This window comes from Acanthaster planci, linkage group LG08, assembly GCF_054643075.1.
Source record: "Acanthaster planci isolate LZ-2023a linkage group LG08, COTS_SCS, whole genome shotgun sequence".
In the NCBI taxonomy this organism is placed as follows: Eukaryota; Metazoa; Echinodermata; class Asteroidea; order Valvatida; family Acanthasteridae; genus Acanthaster; species Acanthaster planci.
Window position 1 is genome coordinate 558,101 of NC_141784.1, and position 17,234 is coordinate 575,334.

The window sequence follows — 17,234 nt, forward strand, 5'->3', positions numbered from 1 at the left end:
TTGAATCATATTTATCACGGAATTTACACTAAAAGGTATCTTATGAGATCTCATGATCACTCCCTGTGATGAAACAGCGCATTTTGTTTTTCGTGAAGTTAACTGTCCTGTGGTATTCAACATGTTGTTGGCCAGTCTTAGCCAGACTCCTACAAAGATTTTGAAAACTGATGTTTGGAGTGACAAAATAAAATTACAAACATATGCATGGATAATGGAAAAGGGCATCAAAATCTTTAAAAAAATATTCCAAACGACAAATGTAAGTCTAATGTTAGATATTTTTTCTTTCTGTTTCCTTGTCACTGCGATAAGTTGTATTTAATTCCAGAGAAACCACCTCAAATATTGTTACAATGTTACTTGCCCCACTTGTCCGGCTAAGCTGCAGGCAGTAATCAGGCATTTTTGGAATATTTACTATTGTTCGTCTGACCGGGCGGCGATGATCATCGAGCACTTTGATGTGCCAGAGTTGTAACTCCTTCTGTATCCTTCCTCCATGATCTGACTACTCTGTAATAATTCAATTCAGTTGACTTAAAAGCTACTAGTAACCCACAAGTTTGCAGTTGTTTTGTTAAATAATTATTTCTTCCTTTTTGATTATGTTTTGAATGGATGAATTTAATGGCTGATGTTTCTTCTGTCATGCTCACTGATTTTACAGAAGGTTTAATTGACGACAGTCTGTCGTGAGGTCATCAGTAGAAAAGGATATTTATGATGCATCCTGTCATTTTGTTTTAACTAAAAACAGACTGAATGGTTCGCTTCACTGGCTCTTTTGTGGAATAGTTTCGTTACGTTGAAGATTTTTTCTGCGAGATATTTTTGAGTCTTGTGTGCCTTCTGAAAGGAAGCCCTAATTTTCTCAAAGTGGTTTCTTTCATGAAAAGGGAAAATCACCGAATTGATTGACTAACCTAGTAACTAATAATCCCTCTTTTGTGGGAACAAGCCACAGTCACTTGAGCTCAGTGTTTTGAGTGTCCATTTTGTCACCAACAAAGATCACGTGGGCGCTCCACAAAGTGCATTGGTGTACATTACATGTATGTGTAGGTGTAGCTCTGTGGTATTCCAGTGTTGTGGTGGACAGAGTGACCAAGCCTGGTTGGAATCCAGTGGTTGAATGTGTTTGCTTTACGCACAGAGCAAGGTTACTCTATGCTTTGTGCCAACCTTTCTTTACAATGACCTTGTTACTGTGACACCTGTCATTGCAGGGGCTTACTCAACTGGGGTTCATATTTCAGGAATTAAACTGTCTCATTGAACTTGATAGATAGTTGTACCACATGTTGCAATTGCTTAGTGCTGCCCCAGTTGTGTGGAACATGTTTGTGCCTGTCGCATTTCCCCCAGGAATTTTTTTGAATAATTAACTCTGTGCTCTGGTGGATGCGGTTGAGGCTCAATATTTTTCAAATTCTTTTTTACACCGTGTATTACATACATGTGCATATTGCACTGTGCCATTATTGAAGCAAAATTTGAATGTTTTTCTCCCATTTTAAGATACAGATAATAGCATTTGGTTTTAGAATTTTTGATTCATGTTAAATAAAAAAGGTACTGGTATAGGGGTAGATACTGACACCATTTATTCAGTATTTCTGAAAATTTGTCCCCCAAATTAGTTTTGATTGTACAGGTGTAAAGATCTGTACCTTCATAAATGTTAATGTAGCACTGCACGTCTGGATTTTGTTTTCTTTTCACATGTCTATACATGTACTGTATGTGCAGTACAGTGCATTCTCACTGTACCTACATGTACGTCATGTGTAACCAGTCCTTATTAAAAAGACAAACTGAAACATCATGCAAAGTGTTAGTTAGGCATCATGTGGGTTAGAATGGGGCCAAGTTGGATCAGCGACCACTGGCCAGCCTGTGCTCGATTTTGCTTGGTATCCTACCGGTGTGTATGATAGATATCTTGGGGACCAGACGAAATCAACCAGTGGTTGGGCTGACAAATAACCTGTGATCCAACTTGCCTCCAGGCACTGCACAGAAATTTGTAGCAGTTGGAGAGCAAATGTGCAAGTGCTGGCATGGGTTCTCAACTCTTATATGTAACTGATAAACCTTACCACTTGCCAGCACTGGTTTGAGATAACAGTGCCATATTATTGTCATCAAAAAGCCACTGATAGTCGGGTAGTACTCCTTGTACATGCACACCATGCTGACCTTCTGGAGTGCCTGCCTAATATCAACAAAACCTGAGGCACCTGTTGACATAAATGCCGTTGCAGAAATCTTTGAAAGTTGCCCACAGTGTTCAATTTTTGAAAAGATTGTATTTGTTCCATATGCAGCCTTGTTCCCTATGCTGTAAAGTAATAGCCAGATAAGCATTGATTTTTTTTTGGCTAAATAGAATTTCCAAGATAAAGCTGAATTTGTCTCTCAGAAAGTATTTTTGAGTTACAGAGCACTTTTTGTTTATGCAACAGTATTTTATCTCAAAACACATAGCACTTTCGTTTACAGAACCAGCAGTTCCAGGCAGAGAAAAAGTCCAGTGTTCATATACCGGTACTTTCAAAACCCAAAACAAAGTGTGTACTTGACTGTGAGAATTTGGGCAGCGCATTGATAGTGGCTGCGGTGCATTGTACACCTGGGTTGTGTTTTGTCACCACTCTCGATGTGCAGGAAAATGCTATGTGCTCATTACTCCCAGATCACATCGCGATATGAACAGCTTTACTGGTACCTTTCTTGAAATAACTACATACTATGCAAGAGTACATGTATATCGGGACCCCCGGCCTGGTTGAGAGTATACATGTACATGTACTGTTTCTTTACCCCCATTTCGTACTCCTGCTGTTCAGGCACTTAAGAGTGTACTCATGTCAACATGAGACAAATGGTGACATCCAGTTTTCCTTGGAACTTGTTATGTTCTTCATACATGTTCATTTACATCTGCACACAGATACTTGTAGGTTACAGTGTGTGCCTATATTAATTGAGCAAAATAATCCCCGCATACGTGTACATGTACAGTGCAGGAGATGTAGCAAGTACTATATCTTTATAACACTGCAAATGACAACTTTTATTTTGTTGGTTTAATGTTAGGTTTTTTGGGGGGGTTGGAGTGAATTAAATCACTGATTGCTTGAAAATGATGTTCTGTTCAGGACTGAATGCCTGATTGTTCCCTAAAATGATAGTCAAATGAGGCATTTTGTGTTATTCTTGTCTTCAGAGGGGGAAGTCCCTTGTCAAATTTTCAGAATTTGTGGTTTCCTTTTAAGTTTATATCTATTGTGATTCTTCCTCTTGAAGTGCTTCCTTCCTTTTAACTGCCAGACACCCACATTATGAGGAACTACTATGACAGTCAAGTTGCCACAGATTTTGTCTTTGTCTCTGTTCATCTGCACAGCTGAGCTTTAAAAACACATAGTGTAACATTGGCTGTTGGAAATCATGCAGGCAAATTATTAATCATTGTTACTCCCATTGTTTCTAATTCAAACTAAGCAAAACAATTGTCCTCTCTAAATTAAATTACTTGTAGTGATCACACTCTAAGTATCTGACAATATGTTAAGTAGTTTCACTTCGTACATTGTAACCATTTCTTGCATTTTGCTGGCCTTGACTAAAATCCCATAAAAAACTGACAGACTTGACCAAGTGGACATGACCAAGTGTGAAGCGAAAATACTGACCAAATAGAAATAAATGGTGAATATTATTGTAATGTTTGGAAATAAAAATCCATGCAGGAGTCATGCTTGTTAAAAATACAATTTAGAAGTCGAATGAAAAGCAAAAAATCAGTAGTTTTACCCAGTGTCCTCTTCTGCCAAATTTAAACTGAGAACTGAAGTTTCCACTGGTACAGGAAATTGATGAAAATCTCTTCTTTTTCTGTTGTCTCAACAAATTAATCCAGTGGGAGTGAAATATCTGAATTTGTGGTACATCCAAATGCCACTTTTTACAGCAACATCTGGCCACAACTTTCTGTGACTTGCCCATTCCTCCTACTGCAGCTGTCAGCATCAGGCACATTGACCAGCAATTTATAACCATTCAGCTGCCCTTTGTGCCCGAGTACATGTACACGTATATGCAGTTTCTGCATATTATGCACGATTTGTCAGAGGCCAGCCACAACATTCAGTGTCTCTGCAAATAGAAAAGACCTTCCCAGTTCTGTTCGTTATTGACCACGTTGAATTGTCGTGAAGGCTCGTGTCTTAAGAGCTCTTTAACCATCTCTTTACAGCCCAATTTGCCTATTCTCGCAGTTTAGCCACAAAGAAGAAAGATTTTCTCCCCAGAATTGTTGGTTTCTCTGTTTGCTATTGCCCTCCACCTGTTTCAAATCTGAACATGGAGCATAGATTTTAAAAATCTGAATCAAAAATTAAAATGAAAAAAGAAAAGGAAAAAGGTTTGACGTTTTGTTTTACATGTACATGTACCAGGTAGATGACTTTCTGGAGGTCAACTGCTAGTGTAGTAAAATGGCTGTACATGTAAAAAACTTCCCCTGCATGAAATTTGCGGTAAAATTGGACGAAGCAAAAAACATCACGTCTGTACGGTACTTGTATACGTATACTTGTTCCTTAGCTGTAGGGACTATGGGCGTGTCGAAATATCGATTTTTGGGGGATCAGAACTGTTACCTTCCTATTATATGAGATTTGGGTAATTAACAGCCCCGGTACAGTCCTGTTACTGTATGGTTAGAATGTCTATGCATGTACCTGTATACATGTATATTGAACTTCTGAAACGTGGATTTGCATAATTTTCTCTGGACTTAATTCAGTAATCAGTTTTGGTTTTGAAGTGTTTGGTTTTAAGATTAGTTTCAAACACGAATTTTGACTGGTGTTTGGTACTTACTGGTACAGTGTACATGTACATGTAACTGGCTATCACCACCCTCAGAATGGGTTTTCTACCGTTATATGCAACAATCGTAAATTTCAAGCAAATTTAGACGAGTTCTTGCTGGACTACCATTCCTCTATGGTAATCAATGCCATCTGCCCACCTGCCATAAATGGTTCAGTGATTCAGTCCATGGCAAATTAACACCCTGGACAGCTGAGTTACTGCGTAATTATTTATGGTTAGCGGTTATTTATTTATTCAGAAACGCAATATTGATAATGGTAGGACCTGACCACCACAACCTTGACACTGATACTGTGCATGGTGCTATGGAGTGACCTTTTTTGTATGGGCTTATGTAATATAGATCTACATTTTCATCCTGAAAAATGCTTCTTTCAGAATCATGAGCATGTAATTTTTTGCAAAGTTCCAATATAAACAGTCCGAAGGTCCCCCCTTTTAAAAACCATATCCTGTAGTTGCATATTTTCTGTGTAAATATACGGTACCCTGCGTTCTCTTTCAGGGAATGTTATCCTTTCACCCATAGCAGTTGCATTTGAAGTTTACCAGTGAAGTATGGGGTACACCTGTGCTTTGTGATAATGTACGACTTTACATGTACTTGTACTGGTACGTGCACAAAATGGCAGAAAATGCACCAAATTAGGACCAAATTCCTTTCATAAGTCCCTTCTTGTGTTCTGCCACATGCAACATGAGTTTCTTGATCTGTCCCATAAAACATGTAGGCCTACACTTTTAGTTGTATTCACATGTACACGTATTCAGTTCCTGTTCATGAGATTTCTTCTTTTTTTAGCTCTGACTGCCCTCGTTTAATGGGCAGATTGTGTGATTTGAAAGCTTCTGAAGTATCCTTCCATCTTTTTTGTCTTGGTTTCCCTGTATGCTCCACTGGATATCAAACCATTGGGAAATCACAATATTTGCATTTCCGTGGACAAACCCTTGGCTGCTTCATACTGCATGGGACTTGCCGTCCTCACCGAGGGTTGATTCCCTTCAGTCTTGGGTTTGAATGTGTTTAGATAGATCAGAGATCCTTGCAGATTGCTAGCACTTGGTCAATATGCTATCACGTTGCCCTTTGGGGCTGGAACCGCTGCCTGAGTCATCCCGCATGCTGACGTTGTGTCACTGGAGAGAAGGGGATTGGCTAGGTTTAATTTTGGAAATGCTGTGTTAATTTGCTTTGTGTTTTTCTCTTTCATGTAACCTCAGTTGAATATTCACGTAGGCCTACATTCATGTACATGTACATGTTTATTTGATACATGCACTTGTAAATGTACAGGAGTTACAATGCTAGTATACATTGTGTACATGTACGGGTACTGTATCGCCTTTCATGTATGTGCGTATGTGGCTACTCTCGAAATTAAATTCATAGCATTTTAAAGTTTCATTCTGGTGCTTTTAAATATGTAGGATAATGTTTCAAATACATGTACTTCTGAAGTTTTGAAGTTGCAAAAATTAGACTCTTGAAAAGTGCTTCGTGAAGATGAAAAGTATGTGTGACGCATGATCCGGAAAAGGGAAATATTTGGAAATCCTTTACAAGCAATTTACATATGTACATGTACATATACCCCTACATGGTTACCCGGTATGCACTGTGTAGTGGCAACTTTCAAGTCTTGAAAAGTCGTAACGATATCTTGAGGCAAATCTACCTGTACGCCCACTTACCGGTACATGAATGTGTACACCAGCATTTCATCAAAACAGCACTAAGGGTAAAAATCAGGATATAATTCACCAGTGTTCTCTGATTTGATTCTGATAATCATGCCCTAGATCGTTTTGAAAAAAATAATAATAATAAATGGGCAGCCTCCATGCTTCCCTTTACAATGTACACGTACTCTCCCCTGATAATCTGGGAACATACAATGTTAATGCACCTGGCATCTATGGTATGAACTGAAGGAAAGTACATGTACATTTTCCGGCAGGCAAAGAAGCCTGGTAGTAATGGATGCCTTTTAAACTCTGGCCCTTCCTTGCCCCTAGTCCTTGACACCGAGATCAAAAACTGCAATGCCGTTGTCATAATTCTCTGCTCTTTATTGCCCAGATTGTCACCATTCTGCACTCTTGCAGACGGCCCGGTTGACAGGGTCAACTACATGAAGACATACCCATTACTACCATCTTTGCATTGTGTGCTTAGGCTGCCATTCCTGACAAACAGAATGCTCTTTGTGACATTCATATCTCCGTCGACGATTTCCAAATTTGGCAATAAAATTCTGAATGCCTGAAAAACTTGAAGGAATCATCTCACAGTGTACTATGAGCACAATATTTTTTTCCCATTCGTTTCGGATCATATTGCTGCATAAGTGAGTCACCAATCTCCATCTACATGTGTGATATTTGAACTACACACTTGGTAAATATCCCCAGCAATTTAGCCCTGAGAATGAGACAGTTGCTGGTTGTAAGGTAACCGAACTGCAAACAGGAATCGGGAATTGCAGCGGCTTGATAAATTACGTGGATTGGGCCCTTTGATTGTTTGGTTTGAAATGCAAAATGCAAATGAAAAGAGACTAAATTCCCTTTAAAGCAATTCTTTGATTGCTTGGGTTTTTGCACAGTCTCCTTTACGTTGAAACCGGGGGCAGTATTTCTTTTAATGAGTTGTAACTCCATTGCCTGATTGTATGGATTAAATTACAGGATACTTAATCTTGGTTCCAATCTGAGTTGTTTTTAGTTATTAGTGCATTGACTATGCTGGAATTTGAAGCCATTATTTGGATAGGTCTAGACATGGAGGAAGGAATTTTCCTTCCTCCGTGGTCTAGATAATCACTTTATCAAGTTCCCTAAAATGTGAACTTTCAGTGAATAAAGCCCAGCAATAGGGCATAAATACATGTAGTGTTTATTTTATTTTATCTCTTGCATATTTATTATTAATCAGAACACTGGTAGTGTAGCCAGGATTCCAGGCTTGGTAGAAGACCTTGATAAAGTGTTAGAGAGCAGACTGTATACATGTACGTATACATGTACATTGTACATGTATGTCTACAGACTGTACTGTGTAGGCCCTTCTACATGAGTGATCAGCCATAGTGATGGATAGGACTATCTTTGGGGTTAGACTTAAATGTCAGGCAGGAAATGTGACTTTTTTGAAAATAAAGACCAGAAAAGATGATGCTTGCTTTGTATTCAGTGTCGCGTGGGTATTCAGCTGTGCCGTGGCCAGAGTAAGAAGTGCCTGCACTCTGAAACAAGGAAATTGAACTTCAAGTGCACTATTGCACTTAGGATAGAGGATATTTCATGAAATTACCTTACATGTACATGTATGGTACCGGTACACTGTACCTCGAAAGAAAGGGTAAAAGCAACATGCCTACCGGTAACTACGTGTGCACATACATGTACGCGTAGTTGCTGTGTTTCCTGAAAGGCTTTCTCGGAAAAACCTCATACCGGTAGATTTCTTTCGATTTCTCTTGAAGTACGGTAGCGTATTGCGTGTGCTGGTGTTTCAGATTCACTTTTGTGCTTCAAGGAATGGCAAAACGAAGCCCATTAGACCTTGTTTCATTTTCAAGTAAAGATTTCTGGGAAAAATCTAATGCTACATTGAGTGTTGTGGGAAATATGAGCAGTAATTTTTGAAGTCTCTAGCATTTGAGGTGCGTGGAACATGCTAAAATTTAAAATCAAAAGAAAAAGTCAGTCAAAAAAACAAAATAAATAGTTAGCAGTCATGAACAGATTAAGGTGCCATAGTGTGCTAACCAAGCACATGTACATGTACATGTACGTGTATAATTAGTGAAATTACCAATACATAAATTTACATGTTCATGTGCTTGTAGTCTGTGCATTTTGTATATGGCACGTGTACATGTCAATTTCTACATTACATTAGGCTTTGCATTTTTTGTCCTGTCAACTCCTACTAACGTGAACCATAGCAGTATATTGGTGATTGACTACATGTAGTGGTACACATGTGTATTCCAGACTCTCAGCATATGCTTGTACGGCAGACCGCATGCCCATTCCTGTAATGGATTGATTTTCCTGAACGTGAGTCCAAGTCGACTGGGGCTGAACATTAAGTCACAGTCCATGTCAAGAGGGCACCATGTGTACACTTGCCTCGCATAGGCCATGTGCTCTCGGCGTGTCTCAAGTGTTTCACAGAACGCACCATATGTTCAGTGTCTGTCGAGCACTTGGCATTTTGTTTCTGATGCAGAGAAAAATAGGAAGAAAGGCGTCTTTGGGAAAAACGCCTTTTTGAGGGAAGTGATTCAGTGCTTTGCAGTGATGGAACATGTGTTTAAAGAGTGCAGTGCATAGATTGTACAAAGTTGCATAAAGGTTTTATCCCTCCACCATAATAAACCGAACTGATGATTAACTGTCACTAAATAAGAAAACTGTAAAAACAAGCAGTTAAAAGAGTGTGCTGTTTTAGCAAACCTTGGACACTTGCACGTACTGGTACCCACGTGAAAAATACAATAACATATATCGACGTGTAGGTGAGACCTTGCAGTCAGTGCATTCCATTGGAGCAGCTGTCTTTGTTTAAAATCTCTTTTATTATGGACAACAATACGAGCAATTGCACTGACAGTGATGGGTTTACAAAGGAATAGATACGGGTGCTCATGCACATTACTGGTACCTTTACCAGATGGTTGCTTTCACATTTGCGATCCACAAAAAAGTGAAAATGAGTCTTAAGTCGCCAGAGCAACTTTGTCACCCACAGTATCCACTTTCATCAGGATACCAAACTGAGTGATACATCAAAACAAAAAGCTCAGTTTGCTCTTCCCAATGCAAATGAAAACTCCAAAAGTGGCTTTGGCGACCTAATACTCATGTTCACAGAGTAGGTCACATTTGTTCTTGTTCAAATGCACATTTAGGGCCTACCAGAACTGATACCGTACCGTACTTTGCAGGTGATTCAGCATCGTACACAGAAGTTTTAGCTGTGTTTTGGGATCAGGAACAGCTTTCAAATAATGTCTCAGAATCGAGAAGCTCTACACATGTATGTAAATTTCATCCCAGGTAGAGGTCGTTTTCTTTCCAACCCTTCAACTGAGTTCATTTCAGCAGAACACTGGCCAGACGTACATGTGTGCTTTGTGCACACGTGTTTGATCAAATGATTGGGATGGTGTGTGAACCGAGCTTGTAAAGTTTTTCGGCAGTCACCAGAACATTATTTCATGGCTGAAACTACACATCTGCATCGTCTGCCCCGACTGCTGGGACAGCCAGCCAGAAGGTGGTTTAATTAAATCAGAACCCGCAGTCTAAAAAAAAAAGAAGATAACAGAGAAGAATTGTCTGGTGGATTCACAACAGGATAAATTGGCTCCATGGTAGTGACTAGCAAGCACAGTGATCACTTGGTGCGTGGAAAATAATTAGGTCAGTGTCGACAGAAGGGAAATGAAGAGGCGGTGAACTGTGCACACAGACATGTGCGTAATTTTTTTTCTTTTTTGGTGTTCAAAAGGACTTGCCCAACTTCATTTTATTTCAAAGGGTTCATGTGAAGCGAGAGTGCTACTTTTTTTGAAAAATCTGTGGAAGTCCATATGGGGTTACCATAATGATTTCAGATAGTTGCTGATTAAAAAAAAAATACATGTAGCACTCTGTCCGAAAGAGTGCTGTGATTTTTCGTTTAATTTGATCTGATTTCAGGAGAATCTTTACCTGAACATTTGCCTCTCCGCCAGATATGTGATTTTGCATTTTCCCCCTGCCAAAAAGCCCCCTCCCCCCAAAAAGCCTAATGTCTTTCTTTGATGTACATGTATGTGTACATTACAACATAATTGATGTGCATTTTTTTAAAATGTGCACACACCCTTTTTATTTTATTGAACAACCTGTCTTACTCAATTTGAGCATATACTGACTCATTCCCACAACTCTAAGCAATGTTTCCACTTCATTTCAGTTGTGGCAATAATTAATCCCTTACATTAAAAAGAAGTAACAAAACACATCGCAAAGTCATTGGAAAATGAGGTCAAGATTTGTTGTTGGTTCCCCTCTCTTTCTTGCAGGTTTTGTTGTGTGTGTTTTTTTTTTTACCTTCTCCTGGTTTGCCAGAAGGAGAAATCATATTAGTGCTGCATGATGGAGCCAGTGTGTTTGTGCACACATGAGGCATTGTGAACATGAAAAGACGGTGTCGGACAAGACTTTGCTTAGTGTACATTTACATGTATGTGCAGCACATGCCCTGGTGCATGTACATGTACAGTGTATGTCATAGTGTGATGTTGGCTGTACTCTGAACATTGAAGTTCACCACAAAAATATTGACGCAAGGGATTGAAAGGAGGGGTCTGAAATTCTTCCCTACGGTTACAGTGCACTGATTTATTAAATCTACATGCATAGCACATGTGTATGTCCAGTTGTCCACAAAAGCTTCTTTTAAGTCTCGCAATAATGACACGACAGACTATATGAGGCACTTTATGCGTAATGGCTGTAACTTTTTTGTTCAATTTTTACAATTTAAAAGTTGATTTTCTATCGCTGTAAGTGTACATACAGGCCCATTGAAGACATTCTGGTTTTAAAAAGGTGAATATATCGGCATTCTCTCCACCACTTTCAATAAATGAAAACTTATTTTTTTCTATCTTGTAATTTTTTTCGGGGGGGAGGCATGGTTTTGGAAAACACTCATCAAACTTGAAGTAAACTTTTTACTTTATAGACAGAAACAAATATCTGTTAATAATTCATTGATGATTTTCCAAAATCGGATTGTCTAATTGTGTCCGTTGCCTTGCTGGTAGAGAGGAAACTACTTTTTTGAGAAATTAACTGCAGCAGTGCAGATCCATGGGAATTTACCACATGTATTAAGATTTATGTGTCAGTTTTGTATCCATGGTGAAGGCAACTGTACCAGTCTGCCTGTAGTCTCTGTAATTGCCAGAGGTTCTCAGTTCCTCAGTTGGACATGTTTGTGTTCAAGAAGTTTCCTGCGTTCTTTCCTCTCACTGTGATAAATTAAAAAGAATAATGTAATTACCTACATGTACATATGTATATATGCACAAGCAGTGTCACTTGGGAAATACACGAAGGACTGCCAGCCACACTGCACAGCACTCTAGCATGTCCATTCAGATTTGTTCTTGATCACTGCCATATGTTCCCATTACCCAACACCCTCTGTGTAATGAGAATGTGTGACCGATAAATCCACTGAGCCGTACTCAGGGCTTATTAAGGAGACAGGAATCAAGCAGAGAAATCAGTGATGAGTCTGGGGTGGGTACGTGCGTGCGTGTATCCAGTTTCACGGCAGGAAGACTCTTCAGTACAGCACACTTGTGTACTGTTTTCATGAAATACGCCTGGATTCCACATTGCATGCAATGTACCGTATTGTGCATGTTGACCACTTGGAGCAGTTGTACACATGAGATGGCATCGATATCTGTTTCACTCATCACTTAGAGCATCGCTGGATAAGAGTAATCCAATACTGTACAAAACATTACGTGTACCCTGTAATTGCGCACAGGTGCAAAGTCAGCACCATCAGGATTAACGAGAAGAGGCAGTGAGATCTACGCGTACTAAGGACAATCACCTGTTGTAAACTATATTCAAGTTGATACATATTCTTTCAGAGTTGCAGTGTAATATATTCATGTACACGAATTTTGATGAAAACTTTAGTTTACCATATTGTTTCCAGAAGTACAATGTGTTATGATGGACGTGCCCATTGTCCGATTGTACCGGTACCCGGTATGGCACGTAGCAAATGTAGTAAATGCATTCCTGACCACTTGCTATGTAAACAGCTATCAAAAAGGCATGCCTTCCAGTTTCTGAACCCTTAGTGCATCCTTTTCTTCTACAAAGACACACCATAAAAGGAACTGAGTTGTAATGATGATATACATGTACATGTATATGTTGACGCACAATCTGTTAGCCTAAATTGCACCCATGTTGTATACCACTCTGACATATTTTGTAAACACATCACTTCCCATTGCAGGACAGTGTAAACACAGCTTGCATTTCAACTGTGGGCCCCCCCTTAAATTGAGAACTTTTAAGAAAAACTGTCCACAGATATTCTTTGTGTGGATTAATATACATGTATGCCCCATGATGGCATTCCTTTGTGTAGACACCAGTGGTCTAGAAATGTCAGATATGATTGAATATATACTTGTAGACTTGATATTAAACATGCGCCACTGTCAGATACCGGGTACTTACAAATATTAAGTCCTAAATTTGAAGTGAAGTTTTCTTTGTTTCTTCCTCATTTGCTTACAGATTCCTTTGTGAACAGTCAAGAATGGACGTTGAGCCGGACAGTGCCAGAACTCAAGTTGGTGAGTAGTGCTCATGTTTCCTGATGCTGGAGGTTTGGGAAGATTTTGCAGGCTGGTGGAAAGTTAGAGCTCATCAAGTGTTTCCGTAGGGCAAAGGCAGCGATGTTACTTTACAAAGGAGTTGAAGTCAAGGAATTTGCCTGTGAGTTCCTATACAGTGATGGACTTTTTAGAATCGCTGACACAAGCCAAAAGTCAGATTGAGTTTAGGGTCAAACCGGTTGCATGCATTACATATACATGTACATGCAGGGTCTAGATGTTGCACAGAAATTGTACATGTTGAAGAAAGATGAAGACTAAATCCTGACCGGTCCATCCACTGTCCTCCTAGCCTCCACCCAGGGGCAGTGGTTATGCACCTGTCATTAATTACCCTATGTCCTCCCTAATGTCTGCCTTGTGTTCATTATTGCTGATTGGTTTACATGAGACCTCCCCCCTCCCTTGGATGGTCAAGAAACTGAGAGGACAGTCTGAAGTGGTGGCACATCTTCCCTCCTGTGCAAGGTCACCACTAGTGAGTCACTGGAGAGCGTTGTCACGGCAACAGGAGAGGAGTCCATGTGCAGTTCAAATTAGGCTTGCTGAACCAGTAGCTGGCATGCTGTCTGTTGGAGATGAGATGAAATGACTTTTTTTGTGCCAGTTCAATTTCCTGTCAGATCTATCAACACGGATCGTTACAAAAAGTGCTTTTATGTTCTGGGTTGGGGCACACATGTACATATGTAAAGTTATCCATCAGGGAGTGCAAAGCTCTGATTGCATTCTGTGCTGTACATGCCTGTGAAGCGCATCAGCTACTTGGTACATGTAGTAGCACTGGCCTTTGTATGAAATGTACTCAGCCTTAAAAGGAATCCGCTGTGTGGATTATTGATCACAGTATGCATGTAAATATTTTGGGTTATACATATACATGTTTATATATAGCTACAGCACCATCTGTTTTTGTTTGGAAAAAAATGTGTTTACATAGATGTACATGTATTTTGAAAATCATTAATGCGCTGGCACCCAGGGTAATGGTCAAAATTTTAGCCGAATGCACATTTTTGCAGCCACTTTCTGAAAAATGCAATTTTGCAAGTTTTAAAATGTTTCCCATGTGGCTGAGGTTTTGACAAACAGCTGGAACCTGCCTTCAAACATCAGGGTAAAAGCTGATGTCTACATGTATGCACCTCCTGTGTTAGATTCAATCTCTGCGTTTTGGCGCCCCTCAAGCAACAAAAATGCTCATTTTTGTAAGCACTCCAGCGTCATTTGGGCATGGGTGCTCCCTTATTCAGGGGCCTACATGCGTATAGATTGGCCAAGAAAGAGGGTGCAGTCAGTCAACCTACAGGTACTTTACTGTAAGATGCGCTCGCACTTGATTGTAAGCAACATAACAGTGCAGCCCCTCTCTGCTGATCTTGGCAAGACCCGGTATTCAAAGGAAATTGCATCGGTTGTGACATCATATCATTGTCACTGTTTGGCCTTGCAGGGTGTGGTAGGCAGCCTAACCAGTGGCAAGTCAGCACTGGTTCACAGATACCTGACGGGATCCTACATGCAGGAAGAATCACCGGAAGGTAGGTACCAGTGGTACCCCGTACAGTTTCAGGAGGGTAGGCTAGTGCCCAAGCCCCAACCCCTCCCCTCCCCCCACCCAAATAAAAGGAGGCAAAAAGACCTCCAGGGACTGCAAATTGGAGTCTGAGATTGGTAAGTCAATTTTAATGTGGTATTGAACAGGAGACAGTGTAAACTGTTTACATGTTGATCTTTGCCAACATGCTTTCCTTATCTAACAGAGCCAGAAATGGTAAGTTTTCCAAGAGCCAGCCTTCAAAAGAATTTTTTTAACTGGCTTTTTTTGGGTGAGATATGAACCCACAACTTCCTCCTTGCTTGTGTGGATGCGTTGTCACTCAAGTATCATATTAGCACTTAGCTTTTCCGGTTGGCTAAATAACGAGTAATAAAGTACTGTAGTCTACCTACAAATGAGTTCTCTACACAAACAAGGTACCGATGTACATCTCTAAATCATAGCTGACACTTTTTCTTTTTTCCCCTCACTGTTTTTCATCCCTCCAATGACAGGAGGCCGCTTCAAAAAAGAGATCATCGTGGATGACCGGAGCTACCTCCTCCTAATTCGGGAGGAGGGGGGGACCCCCAGAGCTCCAGTTCTGCTCCTGGGTGGATGCTGTCATCCTGGTCTTCAGCGTGGAAGACGAGATGAGCTTCCAGCTCCTCTACAACTTCTACGCCAAGATTGCCCACTACAGAAACACGGCAGACCTGCCCATGATACTGGTCGGCACTCAAGGTACATGTACAGCTATGACAGAGCTAGGGGTGTGCATTTGTGGGTATTTTTGGAACTGGGTACCCATTATATCAATACTAGATACCTGGGTACCCTTAAAATATAAAGAACACTTAACAAATGTCATTGCGCGTGATCCCAGCAGACCATTTGCCCCAAACAGCTCATTTTTTCGTGCGTAGAAAGCAGCACCTTTTTATTGTTACCTGCAATTTGTAACAGAAATAGCTCTGTCAGTCTCTGAATTGTAGTTACTGGTACGTGTATGACCCCAGGACCGGGTTTTTCAGTGGCACAGTGATTTTTCAGCCCTTCACTGTTTAAGTTCGCATACATGTTATATGTGGAATTTTTTGGGGGGGGGATACGGGTACCCAGCTCCAAAAAATGGAACTGGGTTTTGATAACAGGGAGATACCTGGCACAGGCCTAGACAGAGTGGTCCTGTGGGTGAACTGTTACCCCATCAGAGTGTAGAATTGAAAGATTAATGTTCAGAGACAAAAAAGAAATGAGCAGGTTTGTCCTTTGGGAAGCTATCCACTAAGACTGAATTTGAAATTTGGTCTAGTATGGTTGTCCAAATCGACACTTTTGGAGACAGGATTTTTAAGAAATATGAGCAGACACAAGAGCAGGCTCGGGTAAAGTCATTTGTATTTACTTCAATTTACACACTTCAAATAATGTCCTTCTGTGGCATCCGCCATGCATGTACTTCTAAAAAGCTAATTAATTTGCCGCTTGCCTTAAAATCATGATGGGGAGAAACTTGTCAATTGTTTAGCAGAAAGGGATGGGCTTGAAAAATATCTTTTCCAGATCTCAGAATTACATTTATTGTTTGAATAAGATTCTGCAGTTCTTCGTTGGGCCTGGCTTTTTCCAGATCTCTGAATTATATTTATTGTTTGAATAAGATTCTGCAGTTCTTCGTTGGGCCTGGCCTTTTCCAGATCTCTGAATTACATTTATTGTTTGGATAAGATACTGCAGTTCTTCGTTGGGCCTGGCCTTTTCCAGATCTCTGAATATTTATTGTTTGGATAAGATTCTGCAGTTCTTCGTTGGGCCTGGCATCTTGTAATATTGTGCTGACATATTGTCAGTATTTTATTGGTTTACCTGACTAGTATTGCTCATGTGGTTGCTACTACCAACAGGGCAACTGTTAATTTCCCACCCTGCGTGGTAATCCCATCATGCATGCATGCAAAGGGGGCCAAAAAAGAGTGCCTGAACCCATATGCCTTTTGGTCTGGTTTTCAAAAAACCCTGGCTCTTGAAAAATTAATTATCAGATGCGCCTGTTGCAAGGATTTACTAAGAAAAAACATCAGAGGGTACATCAGAGCTTTGAAGATGAATAATGGATGTTTTTGGCATCCCTTTGGTGTATGATTAATCTCCCTATTGATAGACCTTTGCTCTGCATTTTTTCGTCTCTCCTGGCCAGTGCTTACTTAATATAAAAAAAGAGGCGAGATGTTCGATGACTTGCAAAGGTTAATCGACAGCTAATGTGGAAGGCTATGTCCAAAAGGCATCGTAAGGCAGATATTAACCCTGCCAGTAGTGCACATCTGCATCTGCATTATACG

General features: G+C 40.2%; 1 protein-coding gene across 1 annotated transcript in view; it reads left to right on the forward strand.

Moving 5' to 3' along the window:
- Nucleotides 1-17,234, forward strand: part of LOC110978059 (arf-GAP with GTPase, ANK repeat and PH domain-containing protein 1-like) — a 71,514-nt gene that overhangs the window by 32,791 nt on the left and 21,489 nt on the right. Inside the window, 4 exon segments of the mRNA XM_022232728.2 lie at nt 13,249-13,307; nt 14,803-14,890; nt 15,405-15,469; nt 15,471-15,633. Of these exon segments, the coding sequence (XP_022088420.2) occupies nt 13,249-13,307; nt 14,803-14,890; nt 15,405-15,469; nt 15,471-15,633 (375 nt within the window).